This window comes from Acanthaster planci, linkage group LG01, assembly GCF_054643075.1.
Source record: "Acanthaster planci isolate LZ-2023a linkage group LG01, COTS_SCS, whole genome shotgun sequence".
Lineage (NCBI taxonomy): Eukaryota > Metazoa > Echinodermata > Asteroidea > Valvatida > Acanthasteridae > Acanthaster > Acanthaster planci.
The window spans coordinates 26,416,637-26,443,381 of NC_141777.1; the positions used below are offsets into that span (position 1 = coordinate 26,416,637).

At 40.6% G+C, this 26,745-nt stretch overlaps 2 protein-coding genes across 4 annotated transcripts in view; one reads left to right on the top strand and one right to left on the bottom strand.

The window, feature by feature from the left end:
• The first annotated feature begins 439 nt into the window (after positions 1–439).
• mthfd1 (methylenetetrahydrofolate dehydrogenase, cyclohydrolase and formyltetrahydrofolate synthetase 1) lies at positions 440–25,830 on the top strand. Its single transcript, XM_022227391.2, has 20 exons — positions 440–631; positions 6,603–6,687; positions 7,701–7,760; positions 8,381–8,434; positions 9,377–9,513; positions 10,608–10,708; positions 11,414–11,550; positions 11,852–11,963; positions 12,458–12,633; positions 15,853–16,082; positions 16,331–16,514; positions 17,286–17,468; positions 18,007–18,109; positions 18,904–19,190; positions 19,728–19,839; positions 20,515–20,654; positions 21,191–21,333; positions 21,874–22,051; positions 23,286–23,546; positions 23,797–25,830. The coding sequence occupies exons 1-20, from the start codon at positions 582–584 to the stop codon at positions 23,884–23,886; spliced, it is 2,823 nt and encodes a 940-aa protein (XP_022083083.2). The 5' UTR covers positions 440–581; the 3' UTR covers positions 23,887–25,830.
• Positions 24,830–26,745, bottom strand: part of LOC110975178 (uncharacterized) — a 46,120-nt gene continuing 44,204 nt past the window's right edge. For all 3 annotated transcript variants that reach the window (XM_022227401.2, XM_022227402.2, XM_022227403.2), the window contains one exon: positions 24,830–26,191. In XM_022227401.2, coding sequence (XP_022083093.2) covers positions 26,023–26,191 — 169 coding nt within the window. In that variant the 3' untranslated portion in view covers positions 24,830–26,022. The remainder of the gene's footprint in view (positions 26,192–26,745) is intronic.

A 26,745-nucleotide genomic window follows, 5' to 3' on the forward strand; every position in this document is an offset into this window, starting at 1 on the left:
TCTGGGATATGTTCCAGACCATTCACAACGTCAGGAATGAAGCCGCAGACACAAGACCTGTCAAAAGTAGCAGAACAAGGTGAACTGAGGAGTGCTTTTGTCACACAGTTTATTGGAATAGCTTGTGGCATTAATCCAGACTAGATATCTTTAAAAGGTCTTGACTACAACACAATATTGCCCTTGAATACTGAAAACAATGATCCTAGATTTCTTCAGGCGACCTCTGTTTAAAGTTGAAGAAGTAAAAAAAATAATGCATTCCATCTTCTTGAGGAATGCATTGTTGGAGTGTCGCAATCTACGAGTAATAAGGCAGTATGGGCCAGGTCTTGCCGACTCCTGGCCCATGTGGCACGTTATTCGGTGGTTAAGAAGTGGCGTCGCTCGCGCTGCATATCACATGCATAGGGGGCGCCCTGGCCGGCTGGCTACGCTCTCGTAGTTGTAGTACATGCGGGTGTACATATTTGTCTGGGTGCCGACTGACGAACATTTGCAGCCCGCGAAAAGTTGTAAAGCGAGGACTTGAACCTTATTGTTAAGAACTGTCTTGGATTGCTGAACTCTGCATCCCCATAATGCCAGAAGAAACAAGAGGGAAAGTCATCGACGGGAAGGCTATTTCAGCGTAAGTGTCTAAAGTACTTAACACAGCCATTTATTGCCTTCCTTCACAGGAATAAGTCGAATTCGTAGTACTAGTGATTGGATCACGAGAAACGCGATGTGCACGGGCATGACGGCATGGAGCAACCTCACTGCACTGCGTGCTACGCCGGCGGCCGCCCACATGATTGACGGTACCAGCACTGAACTTACAGCCTATATACAGGGTCTAGTTGTACATTATGGAGTATCTTTGACTAGACTACATATTCAGGGTTCCCAGCCTAGCAGTGGCAGCAGGAACAGAATGATTTTGAAAGGAGGAGAGACACTTGTGATACCACGAGGTAGCTGCCATTAACCATGTTAACAGACTGACTATTATAGAAAGTAGGTTTGCGGTAGCACCATGGACGTTTTGTGAGTATTTGCGGTTCTGAAAAGAACCAGTGGTAGTATGCTCTGCTCGTCATCAGGAGAATGCCGGATACTGACTGGGAGTGGAGCTTAAGTAGTCTGGTGGAGGATTCTGGAGACAGGGATTAGCCCGATGGTGCGTGAAGGCGGGAAGTCTGGAGAAGGGATTAGGCTGGCTCGGTGATGCGTGGTGGAAACTTGCTCAGGTGTGGCAGTACTGATGTGGGTGTGGATGGGTAAACATGGGAAGGACTGGGGCGAAACTGGCAGAGATCTCACTACCAGACTCAATGAACGCCGAGCCCACGGAAGACGGGGGATCTCGAGAAATCTGCCATCATCAAACACTCCAGCACTGAAGACCACCAAGCCCATCTCATTGCCAACATAGAGCAATGGCATCCACGCCGTGTTTGTGAGGCAATTGAGATTCACAAGAACAGAACAGTTCCGCAAGACACAGGCTTCACCATCAGTGACATCTGGCGCCCCATCCTCAACCCTTCTTAGTCCGCCTCATGGGTCATCTATACCCTTGGCACCCTGCCCCAGTTCTTCCCATGTTTACCCATCCACACCCACATCAGTACTGCCACACCTGAGTAAGTTTCCACCACGCCTTACCGAGCCAGCCTAATCCCTTCTCCAGACTTCCCGCCTTCATGCATCATCGGGCTAATCCCTGTCTCCAGAATCCTCCACTAGACTACTTAAGCTCCACTCCCAGTCAGTATCCGGCATTCTCCTGATGACAAGCAGAGCATACTACCACTGGTTCTTTTCAGAACCGCAAATACTCACAAAAGAGATACGTCCATGGTGCTACCGCAAACCTACTCTCTATTATACTTCTTCACTATGCAAACCTTCAAGACTTATCTTCAAGCGCTCTACGGGGAGCAGACCTGCGCACAAGTTAGGCTCTTCGAGCGTTGTTCCTTACACTATGGCATTTTGAAAAGTGTCCCACAAGTGTACCAAAGAAAACCTCCATTTGCACTTTCTGAAGCAAGTCTTCCCCAAAACACTATTATAATAATGGAACTACTGTGCGGGAGTGTATTTTGTAGCATTTGACCTTTTTGTTGGCAAAAATGAGTTTTTTCTACCTTCCTCAGCTCTCATCCCTTGACGATCTGCACACATCTGTATTCTTTGTGGCCATACATGTATATCACATGACAAAAACAGGCGCAGCGTATTCGTGTAACGAAATTTCATGTTGCTTTGGATACCAGTTACTATAATTCTGACTACTTTCATTCAGATTATGTATAGAGACTTCGGGGAACCACACTAATGCAGATGTGTGCGGATCATCGAGGGATGGATGGTGAGGATAGTAAAAAAAAATCATTTTTTGTCAATAGTATAGGTTAAAAGCTACAAAATACACTCGTGCCCAGTACATGTAGTTCCATAGGTTAGCTATTATTATAGAGTCTTTAGGGGAAGATTTGCTTTCAGAAAGGGCAAACGGAATCTTTCTCTGGTACGATTGCAGGGCACTTTTCAAAGTGCCGAAGCATACGGAACCATCAAAAAAATGGACCCAGTATGGCCTACAGAGTAGTGCCTTACTGTTCAGGAAGTAGGACAGGCCTATGCCCATTCAAAAAGGGAGGGGGCTGGGACTCTGCCCCCTTCCCCCCTTCCCTCCCTTTGCAGTGGTTCCTAGCCAGTGTTGTAGTCGAGACCTGGGAGATGGAGACCTGATGGTTTGAGACCAAGGCCTTAGAGACCGAGACCTGATGGCCCGAGACTTGATGGCCCAAAACATTGAGACATTGTATGTAAGATATGCAATAAAAGAATTGGAAAAGAACTACAAATACAATATCATGATATATCATGTGCAACAAAAGGAAATTTTTACAATTTTTTTACATCAACACAGCTTCCTTGTAGGGTTAAAACATTACTAAAGTTAATTAACAATGACTTAATCCTTGCCACATTTATAATTTTCTCAAGGCAACCCTGCTATTGTATCCCAAAAAAATCAAGCATCATTGAGGTATGAAGCCAATTAAACTTGGATTTTCTCAGCAACGTGGCTAAAACAGCTGACTGTGCACTTGAGGACAAAAAATTCGAATGAATTAGAAACAATTAGAAACAATTAGAAGTTAGAATGACATGAACTATATACTCAAATACATGTACATGTGAAGTTGTTCTTTTTATAGAACACAGTTCCTTTTTACAGGATGCCTTCATTACACTTCAAGAGCATAAGAATCGACAATGTATCAGAAGACAATTGTGCCTGATGTGGCCCCATGATAATCCCAACCCTGCTAAAAATTCTTTCAACAGTGTCAAGCGTCAAGAAAAAATGGCGTCCATATACGAAGTGCACATATATGCTGCCGATCGCTTCCTCATTATGTAGTGCGTAGTTCGTGCATTTTGCTATCTCGTTCTCAGACATGAAATCAACATGCAGGTTTACATGTTAAGTATTGGCATGTGTGGACAGACAGAAAAAAACAAGGTTGTATCATATACTGTACGTTTATGATGACAGCTATACTACTCTACAGTGTACACACGATCTCAAGTCGAGTGTAATCGATTCTGAACAATAAGTACAAATTCACGTTTGTATGCAATATTGGTGGTCACGATATCGAGACCAGCAAAATATTGAGACCAGGGGGGAACGAGACCAAGACTGAGTCCACAGAGTACCGAGACAAAGACCAGGAAAAAATGGTCTTGAGACCAGTCTCGAGATCTACAACTCTGTTTCCAGCCATCCTGGAAATCATCGAAAACCCAGAAAAGGAGTAAATCCTAGGCCTAATCATGTTTTGCATACAAATTCACATGCAGTTTGTCTTGCATTTCATAGGCATTCCAACCGAAGCAGCGTTTGTTCCAAACTTTTGCCTCCTCTAGGTCCCGCTCAGGGCCCGGCCCCATGGCACTTTATAGGCTTAGTTATCGTCATGTGACTTTTTCCCTAAATAGTCGTGTCAGTGGACATTTATACAAATAGGACCGGGACCGGAGACACATTTAGCAAAAAAGGAACGAGACTTGATTAGAATGGTAAATATGAATGGTATCCTCATTGTTAACTTCTTGATAATGACGACATGCTAGTCAATTTGGCAGTTGGAGGCATGTACATTGTACACACACGTACATGTACACCCATGGTAGCCCGAACCTTGAGGATAGAAGCCATAGACTTTGTATTTAACTATGACTCAGCGATAAAAACTGGAAACATTAAAGTAATGGAGAGACATGTTTGATAGTGTGTTGGTATCATTGCTACAGTACATGTAATTTGCTACCGTGTACCCATAAAACAATTTCAGTTGCATGCTGGTAGGTTGCCTGCTTATAGTGCTGGGCACCATTGGCAGAATTGTGATTGTGGAATTGTTTGCACTCACATTTATTTCAACATAGCTCTATAAAGACACATAGGTAGTACATTGCTATACTTAAAGACGAGACTGCACGTATTTAGATTCAAAATGCATTAAAACAATTAAATAATTACACAGAACAAATAATATTAACACTTGAGCACAAAAACAGAGGGCAACATCTGGGTAAGTGGGTGAAGCTAAAAGCTTTTGTACCCCGACCTAGCTCTGACAAGGACAAGGACTATACACACATCAGATATACAGGAATGAGACAAGACTTTACCATGGCTGAATCCATCTATCGGATGGGTACATTGTATAATAATTAAGTGGCATCACAAATTTACCAATATGTATTAAGTAGTGTCATTTTCAGTTTTTTGGCAAATGCAGGCAGAGTTGGCAATGATTTTAAAGCATCATTCAGTTTGTTCCAACTTGAAATGCCATGATTAACGAGACTATTTCTATTTAGGGCTTTTCTACTGAATTTAACATAGAGATGCTTTCTGAATGCACTTCGAGTATTACTGGTATTAACATTTGATACTAAGGTGAAACATGCATTAAAACAAGATGGTAATACATTATTCGTATACATTACATTTATACATAAATTTGCTTAAACAAAATTCATACAAATCGTTAAAAGGTAGGATTTTAAGTTTGGCAAAAAATGGCGCAGTATGATCACACTAACCAGCCTTAACAATGATATGTACAGCTCTTTTTCGCAACTTCAGGATTTGTTTAGCAATAGGTGTAGCCCCACCCCATGATCGTGCGATCAATAGTGCAGGACTGCATGTTGTCATTTGAACAACAGAATGGTGCCTGGAATTCAGGCCAACAGCATAGATCCTCTGCCCATGCAAACTACACGAAGTCATGCTAGTGCACTGCCTGTCATTCCTTTCATTCTTGTAAATGTAGCCTGCTGTCTACATGTATAGTTTTGCATAAATGTAGGTTTCTTTATTGTGATTACGTTCAGCAAGCCAATTCTGTCTTTCCAAAAGTAAAAATAACATCACTGTCAGGGGGGTATGTAATCCTTACTTTTGACAGATTTGATAAGTGAGATTAGACGAGATACTTTTAGAAGCTCTGTGTTCTGAAATAGTTATGCAACCCAATGTGTATTTTATTGTAGGGTCAGGGTACATCTGAGCTGTGGTTGTGTTGAGTATTGTACATGTTCTTTACGGGAACAACCTGTAAACGTTCAGCTGATTATCACAGTGACCTTTGGCCTTTGCGGATCATCTTCCCATACAGATGTTTGTGTTCATTGATATTCAATTTGATAAATATATGTATCTGGCTTACCAGACTTAGTGTAACTCATTTTCACAAACCAAGGGAACTAATGGCCGCAGTCTGAGTTGAGACCATTTACTGATGTACATGGACGGGGCTGATGGGAATTGTTTTAGATGTAGATTTTTTTTTCCAATTGAAATGACATATTAAGCAATTGCAGGTGGGCAGGCTATGAATTAGCAAATGATTCTTGAGTGTCTGACTACTGCAAAGAGATAGCGACCAATCATTACCTGTGTACAGCTTTGAGAAACTTTCGGGGAAGGGCGTAAGGAGCTATGGTGAAATATTTTCATTTTTTAAACTGACATGCTGGTATGCGCATTATTGTTATTCATGAACATATATTAAAGGAATACGGCTTAGTGGTTTGTGTTTTCGACTCAAGAAAAGAGAGTTGGGTTCAAATCCAGCTGGTTGCACGTTGTGACCTTGAGCAATTCACTCTGCCCAAGTTGCTTTCCACTTTAAAACAGTATAAATAAGTACCTGAGGGTACCGATAGAGACTGGTTTTATGCTGGTATTGGCTGCCTGAATAGGTCTTTTATGAAGAGAGCGGATAATGATTATGTGATAGTACCTTGAGCAGTCATGTGGCTGAATATGTCAGTTTTATAAGTACACAAAAACACATTATTATTTAACTTTTTAGGTTCTTATGTTTGTGTTCCATTCTGTTCCTGCTACTAGTTTCCAGCAATTTTTTTCCCACCTGTGATCAACAGTTGTAATGTGGAAATTGCTCATTCTGAGGTAATACCCCATTTTTCTACCTCGGAGGGACTCACTGTAGAAGCAAAATGTGCCTGTATCCTGGGGGAATTAACAACTCTGCACCTCTCTGTTTTTCTCGTCCACGTAGGGAATATCGGGCTGAGCTGAAAGATGAAATTACCAAGTTGAAAGCAGAGAACCCTGGCTTTGCCCCAGGACTGGCCATTGTGCAGGTTTGTGCATAAAGTTGTTACATGGCCCAACAAATTCAGACAGAAGTTACATGTACATGTACAAGAGTGATTTGATTTTAGATAAAACTTTTTCAGATTAATTGTACCATTGATTGTTATCTGAAAACAACCTGACTCCCTTCAAAATTACTTTGTTAAAGAGCACCTCTAAGGAAAACATTTTCTCTGATTTTATCCATTCAAATAAATATAGAAGCATCCAAATCTAACGCAGTGTCATTTGTCTTCAGAGCTCAACTACAAAAGGCTTAAAACTTATAAGGGTTTTTTGGGGGGGCTCATGCCAACATGTGAATTTTGTAGATTGCGTTATTTGGAGAAAACAGAGAAAATGAGGGGAACCCTCCCCTGCGTTTGTAGTGGATAAACCCTTGTGTGTGCCAAACAATGGCTACATGCATTATTTGGCATGCACAAGGGTTTATCCACTACGAACGGAGGGGAGGGTTCCTGCTGTTTTTTCTTTTTTCTCCGAATGATGCAATCTACGTTCAGAATTCGTATCTTGGAATGAGCAGGAAAAAAAACTTTTAGCTTGTTCTAGTTGAGCTCTGAAGACAACTGACTTCGCGTTCGATTTGGATGCTTCCATATTTATTTGAACAGAAAAAATCAGAGGAAACATATTTTCCTTAGAGGTGCTCTTTTACATGAAGCACTTAAAATAGTTTATGCATTGAGTTACTCCCATTTCAAAAAGAGAAACTTTATTTCTGAGCAAACTCAGGTTTTGACAAATTCATCAGAAGTTATTTAATTTGTTATTTTGCCTAGATTACCTAGCCTGTTGAAACAATTTAATAGTCACTACTTGTTGAAAAGGAGCATATGGAACATGACACAGCCTTTGATTATATCTGTCGCACTGAGACTTTGTCATATTTCGATTGTATGAGCAATTATCTGCGGATTATTTCCTAATCATCATGGAAGAAACTAGATATTTTTAATACTTGTGTTCATTTGTTGAGGTAATCTGCTTCATTCTACAGATTGGTGACAGGGATGATTCCAATCGGTACATCAAGCACAAGCTGGCAGCAGCAGAAGAGGTAGGTTGCTCACAAAAGTATTTCTGGAAATACAGCTGTTTCTAAAATTGGAACATCTGTTTTCAAGTTAAAAGTTTAATATATTCAAAGACCACATGCACGATTTGGATATGGTTGGCTGTTCAGTAAGCATATTGTACAAATGAACTGAGTTTTGCATACGAAGAAATTATTGAAACATTGGTGGTTTTACTGAGATTTGTGTGACCGAACTTGCCTTTTTTGATAGAATTTGGAGCAGAGCATACAAAAGGAAGGCTACATTTGAGTGTTATTAATCTAATGTGCTTCATAAGACCCATTTGAAAAGCTTTGCCAGTGCAGCCTCTCTCTGGATCCAACTGTGAAAAGGTCCTCAGTTCTGTTCAGCATTGACATCACATGATTGGTCAGGTGTGCCTGTATGCATAGACATGTACATGTAGTATAACACTGCCCTTGCAACTGACATCTGACCTGCCAAGTGACCAACACAGATGAATAACAAAAGAAAACGATTGCTGGCAATTGATCAGAATATCAACTTGCCATGCATGCATATTACACCTTTGACTTTTCATTAAAGATTACAGAGGTCAACATGAATATTGCTCACTGTTTACCATTTTGTGATGGTTTAGATTGGTATCACTGCCAACCATTACAAGCTACCAAGGGAATCAACAATCCAGCAGGTTTGCCACTTCTTTTTTTTTTTTTTTTTTAGAAATGACCTTTGAAATAGCCATTTTCCCCTGTATTTTATTTGTTACTTTGGGTAATTATTTGTTTTAAATAGCCTCTGTTATTGTATATTATAAGGTGAAATATATTTGTAGAAGGATAGAAGTGAAAGAAATTGAGAAAAAAAAGGGCAATGAATCTAAGTAATTTGCTTTATAAAAAAAAATCAAAATTGACCCCATTTCCACTGTCAAGGGTTTATCACTTCAAAGTTAATAAGTGCTTTGTTCTTTGCCTCCCCCCATAAAATTTTTCTGCGGAAAAAAAACTGTTTTCCCCGTCACCTAGACAAAAAATCTGGTGATGACAGTAATGCTAGAGAAAGCATTTTAGTTGCTTTTATTATAAGCATAAAACCCCTTACCAGTCACAGGTCGACAAACAGGTCTGCTGTGCACATGAATGTACTTGACTCCAAATGTAGGTTATATGTCATAAAAATGTAGCCAAAAAAAAAAGTTCCATTTTTCCTGGCAACTCATTTCTCAGTGGTGAGATTTGTCAAGATTATTCCTGATTTCAGGAATTTTTCATCCGGATTTTTCAATGTTTTACAAATTCGTTTCATTTCGTTTACAAATTTAGTTGTTTTACATACAAAAGTTCATACTTAAAGGCTAGGCATAATGGTTGACTTCTGACAAATACATACCAACCGTATATTATTCGGCCCTGTGGTGCTGTGGGGCCCTTTAGACCTCTCGTGATTACTCCATGGATATTTCAGCTTCCTCCAATCTCACCCCTGTAAAATTCTGCTTGGCAAATTGTGTTTGGGCATTAGGGAGTTTTTGGTGCTAACAAATCCAAAACATAAAGCCAGTGCTTATCACAGGTGTATTAACAGAAAGAGGAAAATGTCCGTTAAGTTTTGTGTCCTTTTTCATCGGCAGGTGCTAAACAAGATCAACGATCTAAACAATGACCCCACAGTCCATGGGATCATTGTCCAAATGCCACCCGACTCGGAGGTGCCTATGGACCAAGACACACTGGCCAATGCTGTCGTCCCTACCAAAGATGTTGACGGGTCAGTAGGCATATCTGTCCAGTGGAGTCATGTCGGGGGCCAGTTTCATGGAATTGTTTCAGCTATTAAATTTGCTAAGCACAGAGAACACTTGCTTAAGGGGTTACCGGTCACAAAGTCGCAGTATGTGCATTGGTTGTGACTGGTACCCTGCAAACCTTGCCTAGCATGTACGTTTGCTGAGCACAATTTTTGTCGTGTCCAACTTACTTGGCAGGAGCTTGAAGTAACATACGACTCCATAGCCATCACCCATAACCTGAGTAATTTCAAGCAGCAGCCAAGTGATTCAGACGTAGACTTACTTTTTAACAGCACTATGAAGTTGGGTCCAGAATCAGCCAGTTTCATTAAGGCACATGGGGGAATTCTTAGTAACATCTTGGCTAATAATGTACATAATCAGTATACATACTTTTAGTTTTTAATTTCTGTCCCAAATAGGAGCATGTGCCGTGCTTGTGTGATTTTTCTACAGCAAGCATTTATGCATGTTATATATTTCTCTCTGCTTCCCATTCAGTGTAATTAAGTTCAGATCTGAAAAAGTACCAGGTTTGGGGGAGAATCTAAAGTACTGAGTTGGGATGGGGAGAAGAAAGAGAAACCAGGAGATCGCATTTTTCAGAAAAGGCTATGGAAAGTCTGTAAGATTGCAACCCTGGTTTAAGGGAAGTTTTAAATCAATTTATTTTTCACTTCTCTGACTTCTGGTACGCAACTTTTCCTCCGATCAGCCGATTTCCTTGTTTCTTTTGTGTGCCTTTGCAAATTGACAAATACTGTACAAAGTTTCCAGTTGCACGCCAGCTGTGCATGTTTACCGTTACCAGATTTTCGGCACCATATCCAACTTGTATGATGCCTTTTACAGGAACTACAAATGTCGTAGTGACACTAGAAAGTATCACAACCCTCTACAACTTTGTTCAGCAAAAGAAACAAATATATCAACGAAGCTGTCTGTACCTGAGTTCGTGCACTCAACCACTAACCAAAGCACTGCTTTATGATCATACATTGTGGAGTTATGAGGATGCTATCCTGTTCTATTTCAGCTGTTATTTTGTAGTACATTTTTCGTGTGTCATCAGGTTGCATGTGCACAATGCCGGTAAATTAGCCAGAGGAGAACTGGATTCCTGTTTCATTCCTTGTACACCTAAAGGCTGCATGGTGCTCCTGGAACGCAGCGGTACGTCAAGAAAACAATTCACACCATCAGTTGTTAATATGTGACCGGCTCTGGCAAAACCTGACGCTTCTTACTATTTTCTGTTACTCAGTATGGTTCTGCAACATTAACAAATTCCATTTCAACTGTAATTTCAAGTTCCAACATCTTTATCAGATTTTATTCAAACTTCCTCAAACACAAATCAAATTACAGTATGTTGTTTGTACATACATTACATTGATTCCAAATTCCGATCTTGAATTTCACCCCATGTATTGGGTTTTGCTAGAGCTGGTTATGTATGCTGTGGATATTGCTCAAGTAAGATCATTGGTTTTCATCAGTGCAGAACTTTGAAAGGCACCAGGTCACAAGCAGGTGAATTGGTGAAGAAGCAAAATGTAACCTGCCCAACAAAACGAATTGAAAGTCACAGCAGCTACGTCCGAGTTAAAAGCCTCTAAATCCATAGGAATTGTTAACATCGTCAGGCATTTATCAGGGTTGCAAACTGAGGGATGTATCATAACAAATGCACACAGAAATACACTCACTGCAAATCTGACCTCAAGACTCATTTTCTGGCATCGAATCACACACATGCTTTGGTTGAAGTTTGACAAAGATTCCGTTTCACAGGCGCAGAGCTTCACATCTTCAGTAAATAAATGAGTAAAGTTTACCTAATGGTTTATTCTTCTGTTCCATTCAACTTCAAATCAGGCGTGAAAGTGGAAGGGAAACGTGCTGTGGTGATGGGCCGCAGTAAGATCGTTGGTGCGCCGATGTCTGACTTGCTCCGAGGTCATCATGCAACGGTTACTGTCTGCCACTCACGTACCCAGTATCCTGCCTCTGTGGTGAGTGGATTCTGTGGTTGAGAGCGTGCTTTTCTGTCTCATTGTAAGGAAAAGTATCATTTCAATCGTGGGAATTTTAAGTAAACATTGAACATCTGCACCATGCCATTTAGATCTCCCATCTTTGCCTTACGAAAATTAAATATTTAAGTTTTCACCCCCTTTTAGTTCACTGTATTTGCAGACATATGCTCTCTAACCTATGCCTTAACACGTAGATAATTCGTACAAATTGTTTTGGGTATTAAGTATTCTTATCAATTTTGAAATATTGAAGTGAATAGTTTGTATCACCCAACAGGTCGCTGAGGCCGATATTGTGGTCGTTGCCATCGGCAAAGCACGCATGGTCAAGAGAGATTGGATTAAAGATGGCGCTGTTGTGATTGACTGTGGCATCAACTTCATCGAAGGTAAGTAGCAGATCTAGCCAAAGACTAGCCAGTCCCTTCAGATGGATATATGGGGCAATTCTGCAAGTTTAGAACTGTCTTGAATTCCCATGGAATTTTTTATTTGATCCTTCCTGAACGCTCTGTCCACCAAGCACGGACATATTGGATAAGTCGTTGTTCTTGTAATTTCAAGAGGTAGCAAACCCCAATTATAAAAAAAAGTGATACAGTTGTTTAGACCCACTGCACTTGTGAGCAGGATGTTTGGGGTTCATATCCCACCCAATTAAGTTTGTGAACTTTGCTCAGAAGCTTTTAGACAGCACTGATGTACGGCATTTTCTTAATCAGTTACAGAAAGGCAAAATGAAGTGTTAGATTTTGTTAAGGTGTTCATCTCAGGTAATGATTCATTGAAAGCAACGTTTCATCGAATACAGTAAAGAAACTTTCTTGGGGGAAATCCCCATTGATGAGAAAGCATTTCCTGTCAAATCATTTCTTCTCTCCAGACGCAACCACCAAGAGCGGCCGGCGCCTTGTCGGCGACGTGGATTATGACGACGTCAAGGGCGTGGCCTCTCAGATCACGCCAGTGCCCGGTGGCGTGGGACCCATGACGGTTGCCATGCTGATGAGCAACACCTTGGAAAGTGCCAAGAGGGAACTGCTAAAAGCCCAGAAAAACGTTAGTCAGTAAGAAGAGGATGACTGGCATAGTTCATGCACAACAAGGTCCCCTCAAGGGCGCTAAAAAAAACAAAAAAAGAAGACAACCAGAGTTTGGTCTGTGGAAGTGTATTCCAAATTTTGTTATTCTTGGTACCAGACTTATTTAAATACTGATGGATATGCTCCTTATGGAAAACTTGGACAGCATGGAAGTGTGATGTGATTATTGTAGGTTTTTACAAATGGCTGTGTATTCACGAATCTAAGTCCTCTTGCAATTACAGGATTTCCAAATTTTGTGGGTTTTTATATCCTTTCTTACTTGAAATAAGATTGTTAGTGTGCCCATAGTTTTACATATGGTAAAATTGCCTCCTACCTTGTCAAACCCCACTTACTTCCCCAGTATTATGGAGAAAGTTGCTTAAAATAAATTAAGATTTGTGGGAAGCCATCAGCATCAGTGTACATGTAATTCAAACAAGAGGAAAAAACACTGTAAATCATTGACATGTGCTAAGTTAACTTAACAACTGTTTTCGGAAAGCAAGTATTGTGGTTAAGAAGTGGGGCCATTTTGACTTTCAAAGCGCCCTCAAGAGGATCTTGTACAGTGGCCTGTGCCTGTAATCCATAGTAGTATTTAATTGCTGCATGCATCATCATAGAGTAGCAAAGTGTGACATCCAGTTCTACCAGAAAGTGTAATGCAGATGAATGGAGTACCAATGTGTGTTAGTTCATGCACTGGTTCTCGCTCCAATGCCTTTTACACAACATGATTGTGCGCATGACGTATCCACTTTGGTCCTCTTCAATCCCAAAGTTAGCAGTCGCAATTTTTTCCCCACTCAAAAATACTGCAGCTGTCAAGTGCTAAATATGATGATTCATTGAAGAGATTGTTGCTGCATTAGGGTTTGATTTCTTAAAGTAGACTTTGATTGATTTTCAGTCAGGGTAGTTTGAACAAGTATTCAGATAAGTTGGGAAGTGATTAATGTTTTGCCATGAACACAGTACTTTTAAATTATTTGTGAAGTGTAATGATTTGGGGTCCTAATTAAGTGAGTACAACTTTCCCGAAAAATCAGGGAGTCAATTTTTTTGTGAACTTGTTTGATAGCCTCACAGTTAAGCCAAAACTTCTTGCTGAATAAAACATGAAGCACTTGATGAAAATAAATTTCAAGTCGAGTATTATACCATTATTTCAAATCTTTGAAAGACACACTATTGACATTGACAAAATGTATGGGAAAATTGCACGTGTATTAAATATGAATGTGTCCATATTTTTTACTGACATTGGGACTGGGGCGGAATTCACTCCCCCTTTTTCTTTGAGAAGGTTCAAAAGACTCTCTTGAGATTAAATGACTGAAATGCTTCCAAACCTAATGGGCCTGTTGTGCAGTGTTAGAAGTGTATTTTGTCAGCAACATCGCACATTGTTTTGTAGTAAATTCAAACAGAAGGGGCACTTTCATTTTTCATAATGCACACATGGTACTCTTCAGAAAATTTGAAGTCACAAACATTAAGGTGACTCTGTACAGATTTATACATATTGACTTTAACATTATCGCTTGAAGTCAGAGCTGCCCATCTACCGAGTGGCATTACGAGCAATTTGCATTCCCTCTGCATTGTGTGTCACTGAAACTCGTCCTGCATTTGTACCCATTGTACTAGGACTTCCCTCTGAAAAAATGGAATACTCCTTTATTCATGAAATAGAACCAGAAATCACTGAAGTGTCTCTTTGTGAAACACCAAAATTCGTACCACTCCACATCCTCACAGTCCCCAAATTAGTGACATTTGTGTGTAAAGTTCCAGAGAGGAAATGAGACTTTTGAACTGTTTAATGTTGTGTAGGGTGAGTAGTTAACAACTTGGAGAAAGAATGTTTGCCCGTGGTGTGGAGGGACTTTGTGGCTCATTTGAGTTACATATTGGGCCCCTTTCTTAACCACTGCTACTCCATTTCAGAGTTTCCACAGGGACACGCTTCACTGGTTTGGCAGATGCTACCTATCTGTATTTCAATGAATTGGGGGGGATATGTCCAGTGTATTGACAGGTGAACTCCTATGAGTAATACCATATGAAGCAAGATATTGGACGAAGAACCCCCCCCCACCTTTGTGTCGTCATTGATTGGAATCTCAGGAATTCTTTACAGACATCTAGGGGGATGTGTTAGGTAACAACAGTCTAGAGGGAATTCTTTACAGACATCTAGGGGGATGTGTTAGGTAACAACAGGCTAGAGTGACTATAGGGATTGGACATGTAAGAGGGGATATCCCTCCGCCCCATATCTTGCCGGGTATAGGTAATACTGCCAAAGGTTTTACTGGATGGAGGCACATGTACACCCAGTGCTGGATACATGCAATGTGCACGTGTCTTTCCAATCATGAAATTACATTTCACATGTGGTTGGAATTTCTTTGGACCTTTGCACTTACTCTGTTTTTCCGATTACAATCCAGACCCCATTGGATGAATGGTGGAAGTTATGTGAGAATCATACAATATTTGGATACTCGAAGCATTGCTGTGCTTGGGTTGAATAGTTCGTGGAACTTGGTATTCTTGGCTTTGTGTTTGTTTTGTTTGATTTATGCTAATTTGTCAAAGTTGGGCATAATATTTTCAAGCATAACTACTGAGTGTAGCTAAATGATTAAAAAAATCATTGAGAGTGCTGTGAATTCTTTGCATTGTGTTAAAGTTGATTTTATTACTGAACATATTTTAATTTTCTGTTTTTGATTCATCTTATTTGAACAATAATTGCATTATTGCCAGCATTTGCTTACCAGTTACATAGTTGGAAGTTTAGGCTAAAAAGCAGTTAGCATTTTCACTTGGAGGATAAGAGGATACTTTATGGGATAAGTTTTTATAGGGAGGAAAAAATGGAAAAATGATGGGACTTTTAAAAATGGCCAAATCTCAGCAAGTGTTGTTTGGCATAATTTGGATGAAGGTGGGCAGAACTTTGGAGGGGTTAAACTTCTTGGCATCTGATTCAGGATTTGCTTAAGTGAAATAATCAAATATTGATGGATGTTGAATATATCAGTGATCTGAAATAAGATTTCATTGCAATTCTGTTGGAATTATTGTGAGCTGGGGAGCTGTCTTGTAAAATACGCTCTTTCAGACCAGGTAAAGACAAGTTTGAGACATAAAAGTATTACTGAATGTCATCTTTTCATAGAGCAACCTGTGGAAGATGAGGTACCTTCCCCTTTCACCTCTGGATCCAGTTCCCTCTGATATTGACATCTCCAGGGCCCAGACACCTAAGGATGTTTCTGAGCTTTCTCAGGAGTTGAACCTTATGCCTTCTGAGATTGACTTCTATGGCAAGAAGAAGGCCAAGGTCTCGCTGAGCATCCTGGAACGCCTCAAGGATCAGCCTAATGGGAAGTATGTCGTGGTTGCAGGGTAAGTAGTTGCATCACTGCCTTCATCGTGGAGTTCATCTTGGATTTAGTGTCGGAGTACAACCAGAGTTTTAATCAAGCGCGGGTCGCAAGTCGCCACAAATCACAAGTCACTCAACCCTAGGTCAACTCGCAAATTAGCTTAACTGAACTTTGCCAAATGCATTGTTTTGTCATTGATAGAGAGTGTAAACAGTGTCTGGAGAATATTTTGTGGAGAATATTTGTTGTTGATTTCAACTTTTTTAGCATAACCCCCACACCCCTGGGGGAGGGAAAGAGCACCACCACCATCGGACTGTGCCAGGCCCTGGGGGCACACCTCAAGAAGAACGTCTTTGCCTGCGTCCGTCAGCCGTCCCAGGGGCCTACGTTTGGCATCAAGGGAGGTGCAGCAGGAGGTGGCTACTCACAGGTCATTCCAATGGAAGAGGTATGTACACAGCCAGTAGTTGCAAGCTTTTAAAACAGCTCCCTCTCTCTTTGGACTCCATCTGTACTGAAACTGAGAAGACAGGGAAAGTGGAAAGACTAGAGAACACTCTTACAGTTACATAGGATCTCAAATGTCAATTTCAGGGTACTGCTTAAGGGCACTACGTCACTCTGAGTACTGAAAATGAAAGACATCTTGTCTAAGTGTTCAGGTGAGTTCCTCTCGTACAATTGCACTTTATTTGCGAACATTCAGTTGAAGATAAGCAATACGCTCTGAACACCAATCAGGTACAAAACTTGATTTTGCTGTTGCTTGATACGAATGGACGCCAGTTTTGAGCAGTTAAGAGACATGGCAAAAGTCCTTAACTTTAGTTTTGCACTTTGTTGATAAAGTTTAGTGAACATTGCAAACTGAGTGTTACTTGATGGCTTATGTGAAAAATTTTGACTTCCTGGTGACGAGTCGGGCTGTGGTTGAGTCCATCACAAAGCATCAAAACTAAACCTAAGTCACAAGCTATCTTGATGAATTTTGATAGAAGCATTCCTTTTTCATTGTACACCGTCATTCCTATTGCTTGTGAGTGGACTTGTGATAGTTTCAACCACAGCTCTTCTGACTAGTATAAACGCCGCAGTTATTTGACCTAAGAGTTGCTGGGGGGTTGGCTGGTTCAAATCTGATATAGCATATTGAAATTTTGTTTTCTGTTTGTGTTTGCATTTCCAACTCTCTCTTTGGTTTTCCCTTTTTTCCCCTCAGTTCAACCTTCACTTGACGGGCGATATCCATGCCATCACTGCCGCCAACAACCTCCTGGCTGCCGCCATTGATGCCAGGATGTTCCACGAAGCCACGCAGACGGACAGCGCTCTCTATGGCCGGCTGGTGCCATCCAAGAACGGAGTCAGGAAATTTTCACCGATTCAGCTGAAGAGACTCAAGGTGGGCCATAAATTTTTTTTTCCCACTTCCCCAACCATTTCTTTGGTGTATCCATTGAAAAGCAACTGGGATTCTTAACCCATAGGATATATTTTTTGATGTAGGCATTGTGTCAAAAGATTAAAGGACAGTTGGTAACATCAACAGTAGTGCCAGGTTTGTAGTCTCCAACCCCATAGGTTAGATGGTGAGCAGAGACCGGCTTGTTCATCCTTGGATTATACTGAGAATGCTGACATTTTTCCCATGGAATTTCCTCAATTCTCTAACCATTAGGTTTGCGAGTTCCTTTGAGCATGCCTAGAGAAATACAACTTGAACATTGTCTGCATAAAATCTTTGGTTTTAGGGGGTTCCAGGGGATGGAGCCAGGATTTTCAGAAAGGGAGGGGGACATGAACTTGGAAGGTCAAATGTGATGGCACAGTGCCAAGTCCTTAGTTATGGTGTGAATCGTTTACATTTCATTGTCATGGAGGAGGTTTGTGGAGGCGTGTGTCCAGTGCAGTCACAGAGTTGTTGCTTGTTATGTTGATAGAAACTTGGTATTGACAAGACTGACCCTGATGACCTGACAGAAGATGAGATCCGCAGGTTTGCTCGTCTGGACATCGATCTGTCAACACTCACCTGGCAAAGAGGTAGATTTTATTGTTCTGAAACAAATAGTATCTAGTTTACAAGCATAGAAGAGTGTTCCTTGCACCATAGATTTACGATCTGCTGTCTGACCTAAGGAGGCACATTATGAAACAGGACTGTTCAGGCTTGTATAGGTGGCTTGCCCTTCTGTTCAGTGGCAAAGGGGGGTTACCTTATAGATGTCCTGTCATAAGTTTTGCCAATTTCTGATTTCGGACTGTTGAGCTGTCTGAGCTGCAATTTTAATGTCAATAGGATTACACTTTGTTCTATTGTTTCCAACATATTGGCAGTAGAAAAACCTGAAATAAGGCCAAATGAAAACGGGAACTGGTTACACTCACCTACATTCTTTTTTGAAACCACATCTTTTTCTCCAATTTCATGCTCCCTCCTCCCCATAGTTTGACTTAAAATCGTGTCAGAGAGTGGTGCCACTGATACTCTTCGGATTAGTTCACAAAAGCGCCCTCAGGTGTCATGGTACCACTGCAATAGAACATGTGTGGATTATTGGTAAAATGCTGAATACAAGGCTTGCAGTCTTCATGAAGCGAAAAAGGTCAGGCATTTTAAGTTTAAATTTAAAGCTCTCAGCTCTCATTTTTGAAAAACTATTTTAAAAATCATAACAAGGCCTCCAAGGCTCCCCATTGTGAAATACCGTGAATGGGGAAGTTTTTTCAACTGACTTAATCATGTAATAATTACGTCTTGCACATGAGTTCCACTGTTGTACAGTCATTTTACATGATGGACAAAAGTAAGTGATTGGTCATGTTGACATCGACAGTGATTGACACCAACGACCGCTATCTGCGCAAGATCACCATAGGTCAATCACCGACGGAAAAGGGCATCACCCGGGAGGCACAGTTCGACATCACAGTGGCCAGCGAGATCATGGCCATCCTGGCACTGACCACTAGCCTGGCTGACATGCGGGAGCGGCTGGGACGGATCGTAGTGGCCAGTAACAAGGCAGGGGAACCGGTGACTGCGGAGGATGTGGGGGTTAGTGGGGCCCTGACGGTGCTGATGAAAGACGCCATCAGGCCCAATCTCATGCAGACGCTGGAGGTGGGTCAGTTTTTTGTACGGTCTCCACGCAGTCATTCAAGACGTTCTGAAAGAATTAAAGAGATGCCACGTTGCTACTGCTGGTGCAAAAATCATCTTTCATGAACTGTAATAGTGCCCTCTCTTGTTCTTAAAAGTTGGACAAGTATCATGGCGTTTATTGCAGATAAGGAAGTAAAAAACTTTCCAACCTTCATGGTTAAGCGTTAAAATGCACCACATTATTAATTATTACTATTAATCATTTCTGGTAATGACACAAAAGATTCCTCAGAAGTGCCCTAGGCACTGTAGCTTGCAAGCCTGAAGAAACTTGTAGAGAGGAGACAGTGAGGCGCAGTTACAGTTTTACAGAGGCTGTATTAGGATCCTACAATTTTTTATTATGGCTGCCAGCTGCTTGACCTAGTATTTTCACACCATATCTTGCTCTGTCATGAAAAAAAATGAAATTACAAGGAAGTCCCTCAGCAGCTGATGTCAGAATTTTTCGAATCACTGACCAAATTATTTACCACTTCATATCCACCCTCTCAGGGGACCCCTGTGTTTGTGCACGCTGGGCCGTTTGCCAACATCGCCCATGGCAACTCATCCATCTTGGCTGACATGATTGCCTTGAAGCTGGTTGGAAAAGATGGATTCGTTGGTAATGGAGAACTAGAATTGTAACGGATAATGTAATTCTATGGCTGTTGCAAAATATGTTTGTATTCCACTGTCATAAGAAGGCTACATGCCTAGTTGAGTTGAAATTCAATCTCAATTTCTTTATTCAGCAGAATGTACAATGAATTTCTTACCTTACTTTTCTATTTAAGTTTCAACTTATAAATGGCAAGTCTGGTAACCTGTCTCATTTCAAAAAGGTGAAGTCATTCAAGAACATAGCACGCGAACGTGAACATGCCCATGTACATGTAAATTGGCATACGGCAATGCAGATTAGGCTGACCTCACGTTCTTAAATTGCTAATGACTTCCATACTTCATTTTTGGCATACACTGTTGCTCACAGGTAATCATTGTGTAGTAAGAGTCAGAGGCAAATCTTACATTGCTTTGACTGTACTATCTTAGTTTTGGAAGACCAGTGGAACATAAAACTCTTAGGACAACAAATTTGTACGAATAATTCTGTATGAGCTTTATCAGGCAACAGTTGTTTTCATCAGTCACTTAATATTTATGAAAATGCGCTTAATAAAAACAGGTCATGTATGTTGTCAGGTTTAAGTTTTCAATGCTTGGTAGCGAATTTACTGTCATTTGGTTTATTTGTGAAATGTTCAAATATTTTTTCGGCATCATTTTTTTTTTACAGTGACCGAGGCAGGCTTTGGTGCAGACATAGGTATGGAGAAGTTCTTCAACATCAAGTCTCGTTACTCCGGTCTTCAGCCAAATGCTGTGGTATTAGTTGCTACAGTACGGGCACTCAAGATGCACGGTGGGGGACCAACGGTATGCTGCCATTTTCTCTTACATTTTTTGGGGGGTTAACATTTGTCTAATTAATTGGTGTAGAGTTTATCTATTCAAAGTAAGATTTTTAAAGAGAATTTTATCATATAGCTCTTTTCAGGGAAATCTGTCCAAACACTTTAATATGTCCCCTTTGTTTGACAAGATGCTTGTTCATATTTGGCACAAATGTAAGCGAAAAAGCATCTTTGTAACATCAAGGCAAATATTTATGTTGCAAACTATGCAAAGTTCAACATATTTCATCTTTGGCAAATTTCACCGTTAACATTAAAATGTCTCGTTATTTCTATAATTTATAAATGAATCTGCCTTCAGGTAGTTAACTTGTAAAATTAAAGACACTTTTTTCTTACACGTTGAGAAGATGTTTCTTTTATGAGTAACTTTGATAACCAGCCATCTTGTCAGAATTAAAGTAACACGTACATGCTTATATGACCATTGTATTTTACAAAAGGAGGTTACAGTGTCTTGTACTGACTAACTGGTTCACTGTTTTTATATCTCGTAAGGTTTCAGCAGGCCAGCCCTTACCCAAAGAATACAGCGAGGAGAATCTGGACTTGGTCCAGGAAGGGTTCTGCAACCTCCGCAAACAGATAGAGAATGCTTCCTTCTTTGGTGTGCCTTGTGTGGTAGCCATCAACAAATTCAAGTAAATTGCAAGTTTTGTTCCAAAAGTCTTGGATAAGGCAATGACCCGAGCCCATTGTCTGGTAAGCTGGTCTTCACTTGGCCAGCTTAGAGCAACATGCTTAACAGCACAGGCTACCCTGCTACATTCACCAGTGCATCAGTCAAAGCTTAACATGCATGCATCTCTGCCCAAACTATGTCCAAAATGCAGACTACATGTCAAGGAAATTTGTATTTGCAGTACACCGTGGTGTCATGTTTCCTCTTTAAGGATTCTTTTCATCTCAGAATACTTTCCATTGAAGCAGTGCTATTCTGTGGAAATTATTCAACATATTCCAGTCACTTATTCCAGAAATCTAACTTTCCCCACATTTATTTTGAAAGTCCCCAGAGACTATTTAAACCAACCCCAGGCAAGCTGTGCATTTTAAGCCGGCCTTAACACTAAGACGTCATTGCGATGGTCTAACACACAGACCAGCCAAGAGCTAACTCCTTTTAAGACCGGCTAACATGCACAGCTGCTGAGCTTTGCCCCCATTTCTTCCAACTCTAGATCTGACACTGAGAAGGAGGTGGAGTTGATTCAGCGCCTGGCCAGGGAGGCAGGTGCATTTGACGCAGTCATGGCCACTCATTTCAGTGAGGGAGGTGCTGGGGCAGCTGCTCTGGCAGGTGCACTGGAGAAAGCCTGTCAACAGCCAAGTGACTTCAAATTCCTCTACGACCTTCAGGTCAGTTTGTACAGAGACTCGTAAAAGGACTATTCAGGGCAATGATGCCTTTTGGAGTACCCAAGTCTGCTGAAATGATATTGTATTGGGAATAAGAGTGCTTTAACCACTCCCTGCCGGGGAATCCGGATTCGGACACGTATGCTTTATATGCGTGGCCGGGGTCTCCAAACTCGGACAAAGAGAACAGGGCCTTGTAACAAAAGACTGTACTCAGAACAAAAGACCAGGCTGCTGGGCATTACCAACATTTTTTCACTCTCAAAAGTGGAGATAATCCAGCCTTGTTTTGAAACAGTATACCACGGTTTGGGGCATTTAGAGCGAGCGGATTACCTCTGGGGACAAAAGCGCTCCACCACCACAGCGATGAGCCACACAGCACCGCTACATGCTAATCTGGCCCCTATTGAAAAGAGGTCAGCAGCACGCTGAGCCAGGTTCATGAACAAAAGAAAGATATATAACACCGCACAATCTGGGCTCTTTTTACAAGGCTGCATGCCTGGCTGAAATACTCAGGCGTCAATAGATTTTGTCTGTCAGGCTAGAGGGGCCACCAGACAGTCCTTCACGTGTTTGTAAGTGTCTAGTAAATGAAAATAGGAATTTTTAAAGAATTTTGAAAACAGAAACAAAATTATAAATATCCCGGCCCAGCATCATCGACATTGATAACTGCCCTGGCAGGAAGTGGTAAAATGAGTGAGTGTTTGGATGTACACACAGTATGCAAGATGTGCTAATATTTGCAAAATATTCTGACTTGAGTCCCAGTCCTTCTACACATACTAAGGACATTTTCAGCACAGGTGTTCTCAAAATTTTCAGATTCTTGCCAATAACAGGATGACAGCCCCCGTGTCACGGTTAAAGATTTATTCAATGTGGAAAAGGGAGGAAGGTGTTTCCTTTTGTCTTCTACGTCTTGAAGTATCATGCTACGTACTGGAAGAACTTCAAACCTGGAAACGTTACCTGTGTGTACAGATATGTTCTAATTCAGTACAGCCTGTGACTTCGGACAATGAGTCTGACAAGACTTAAGCCAACAGCTTTTATATGACATGATAACCAAGTGGACCGTTTGCCAAAAGCTCATTTTTCGCTAAACTTTCACTTTGAACCCTAAATTTGGACTAGAGACGTGCTCTTGAAACTTATCTACTCAACATGTTGTTTTTTCCATAATTGGCAACATGTTGATTAATCATTTTATCTGTTCTTTCCAAAGATGCCCATTGAAGACAAGATTGCAACAATTGCACGTAAAATCTATGGAGCAGATGGTATCGAACTATCCGAAGAAGCAAAGAAGGCAGTGAGCCGCTATCGCAGCCAAGGGTTCAATGACCTGCCCATTTGCATGGCCAAGACACATCTGTCTTTGTCCCACGATGCAACCAAGAAAGGCACCCCCACCGGTTTCACCTTACCGATCAGAGATGTGAGGGCTAGTGTTGGGGCCGGCTTCCTCTATCCCTTGGTTGGAACGGTAAGGACTGTCTGATGACTGTCTGTCTGCATTAATATCATTGATCATCAGAGTTTATTAAATGTAGTCATTCTTCACTGACTTGGCATAAAAAGATAAAAAAATAAAAATTTAGGCTTGACTTTTGCATGCAGGTTTTGGACACTAACTTCACCCGAGGAAAGATGCACAAAAATCACGTCATCTGTTGTAAAATAGATTAGACTGGTTGCATGCTCTATATTAATTCTTTCCTCCCTCTTGTTTACAGATGAGCACGATGCCTGGTCTGCCCACAAGGCCCTGCTTCTTTGACATCGACATTGACCCTGAAACAGAGGTCATCACTGGCTTGTTTTAAAGGTCATTCTTTTGAACAATTCCTGAAGGTAGCAAATGTGTATTTCATTCCAAATAGATTTATTTTCAAATATTGTGACATCATGAGGCTCAGGATTCTGTTATATTTTGATTTCTTTTTTCTTGTTCTTTTTATGGTAAACAGTTGACATGACTAGCCCATTGGGGTTACAATTCAATATTTTATTGTGATGAAAGAGCATTCATACCAGAAGGACTTCAGCTTACGTCAACTCATCCTGTCACCTGTTTACTTTAATATGAGCAGAACGTGATGACTTAAATGTTACATATGCATGAGTCTTTGAGACTGTTTTAGGCAGAGAGGTGAAATTAGACACAAAAATGCTACAACATAAGTCTGCTGTTTGTGTAGGTTATATGAACTGGCATTTGCTAGAGTGCCTTTGGTTTTATTTACAACAAATAAGATAAATGGTTGGAAAACCTGACCGTCATTCCACCATTCAGGCATCCACATTTTTTTTTTTTTGAGGCCACCATTTTGAGGAGATGTAGAGATTCACAGGAATGAAAAGGATTATGAGCTTAAAGAGCTGTAAAATAAAGTATCAAGATAGAAGATTTGAGGAGCAGTGGTTTGGGTTATATTTTGCTCTACACAAACTTCCTCCCATTGCAGTTACAATGACATCATCACAGAGTCTACCACTAGCCAATCACAGTTCTTCCATCCTCGAGTCATTTTACCTGTTATTTGAATGACGCTGTCACTGTCCATTGCATGTTGCTTTGATTTATGACAGGACTCAGGATTCGAGTTGTAATTGACTTATTGACTAAGTGACAGCTGTTTCTCCAACACTCTAGGAACTGTGTCAAGTCTTTTATGCAAGATGCTCTCAAATATGTGTAATTTCCAACAGACGAAATAGCACTAAAATATCACCAGTGTGTTCCAAATAACCTTAGAAATGACAAAATTCTTTGTAAACACCAGGATTTTATTGAAATGGTGTGAAGAGGATACTCAGGAGAAACTTTTTTGTCTTAAATAAGAACCTGTAATCATTGTACAATCTAAAAATGAACTCCATAAATTTAGAAAATCCTACATTCAATGTAGCATGTCCTTGATAATAACTCTGAAGGAAGGAAAAAAAGTCTCTTTCCACTCAAAATCCATTATGAGAAGGAGCAGATGTTTATTTGTGCCACAGTTGATCGGAAGATTTTATATTTAAGACTATATTTTAATAGTTTAACATGCAGCTACAACACCTTTTAAATTGCATATAATGCAGAAACGGTACATGTAAAATTACTTTCATTTTGTCTTTTTTATTGTAAAAACTACAAATGAAACTCTATGTTCCTGTTTTTTCAGACTGAATTACCTCAACAGTCCTCAGTCCTCCAATTTGAATGTGATTTTCCACACACCCAAGGGGCACAGCAAATAGTCCAATCCTGATCATTTTTATAGCTACTAGTATTGATCAATTGAGAAAAGTCCCATTGACCATGATATCTATTCCTTATGCTTATTCAGAGTTCTTACCGTGATGGCTATTCTTTTTCAATGACCGTATAAATCAGTCAGCTTTTCACTCAGACGACTCCAAAAGTTGCCTCTTATTTACTGTTTATTTACAATTACAGGCACACAAAATATAGCCAAGAAGTAACAATGGAACTTTTTGTCAATTGAAATTGTAATGAAAAAAATACAGGTGATGAGATCAAAGGTGTAGATACTCCCATGCTAGTAGACATCGATATTAATGATGCCACAGGGGACAATGGGCCCCCACTGGCTCCATAGAAAGGTGCACATGTGAACCAAGTGTGACGTCATTGGTATGTTGGCCTATTCTGTTGACAATCAAGGAGTCTCATTTGAAATGGTTAGAGTTCCTTTTCTGAAGAAGCCCGACTGAGAATATTAACAGAATTAAAATATGCATATTTAATCAGCAGTGGATAGCAGTGTTGTATTATCTCACACATTACTCCAACAGATCCCTGAGTTACTCTCTGCAGGCAGAAAGAGCAGTCTTTTATTTTGTATCTTCCCAAGTGAGTTTAAAAACAGCACGACATAACTGTCGAATTGATTTTCCTTTTTCCCCGGATGGATGCTGCTTGCTAATCCTAAAAGTTACCAGACTCTTCTTCAAGCATGCTTTAGAGCCTCTCGTTTGCTCAGTGGAGCTAGCTTGTCTTTGTTCTCCTTCACAAAGTCTTTGACAGCCTGGGGGGCAATGCGGAAGTGGTTGCGTAGAGCCCATCCGATAGATTTCTGGATGAAGAATTCCTTCTCATGGCAACACAACAGGCAGAATCTACATCATGTATTTGAAGAGATGAAGAGAAAGTTCATCGGAACGAAAAACAAATTACTGCAACAGAGAAATTTATAGAGAAAGTAGCCGTAAACAAACCCTTGCGCATTATTACCAGCCTGGCCCTGCTCCTAGCTCCACTATCTTTCCAATTTACTTCAGCTGCACACTTTCCATGCATCTAAAGATAAATACTAACGTGTCTGTACATTTAACACCAATGGTGGCGTTAGGGAATTACTACATATTCAAAGATCTGACTCGGCCTAATAATGTGCCCGATATCATTCCAAGTGAAGGTGTTCTTCAAATTACTATGATTATGCTGAATTCATACGAGAAGCAAGGTGATTTGTAATTGGTAACTGTTAGCCACGGGGCGTCACACACAAGAGTCCAGGCTCAGATCCTATCATCAGAAAGCAATTGCCGAAGGAGAAAGAAAATATGCAATATGCAGGCTTGAATGATTGTTTGCACAGTGCATAAGAAGTAGACATCTCACCTGGTCTGCGCAAAATAACTCAATGTCAAACGCTCGCTAACAAGTGTTT

Bases quoted from the DNA above. Each gene is read 5' to 3' on its own strand.
- mthfd1 (XM_022227391.2), top strand. From the start codon at position 582: ATGCCAGAAGAAACAAGAGGGAAAGTCATCGACGGGAAGGCTATTTCA. The intron at 7,761-8,380 runs GTAGGTTGCTCA...GTGATGGTTTAG, and splicing joins AGCTGGCAGCAGCAGAAGAG to ATTGGTATCACTGCCAACCA. The intron at 20,655-21,190 runs GTATGCTGCCAT...ATATCTCGTAAG, and splicing joins TGCACGGTGGGGGACCAACG to GTTTCAGCAGGCCAGCCCTT.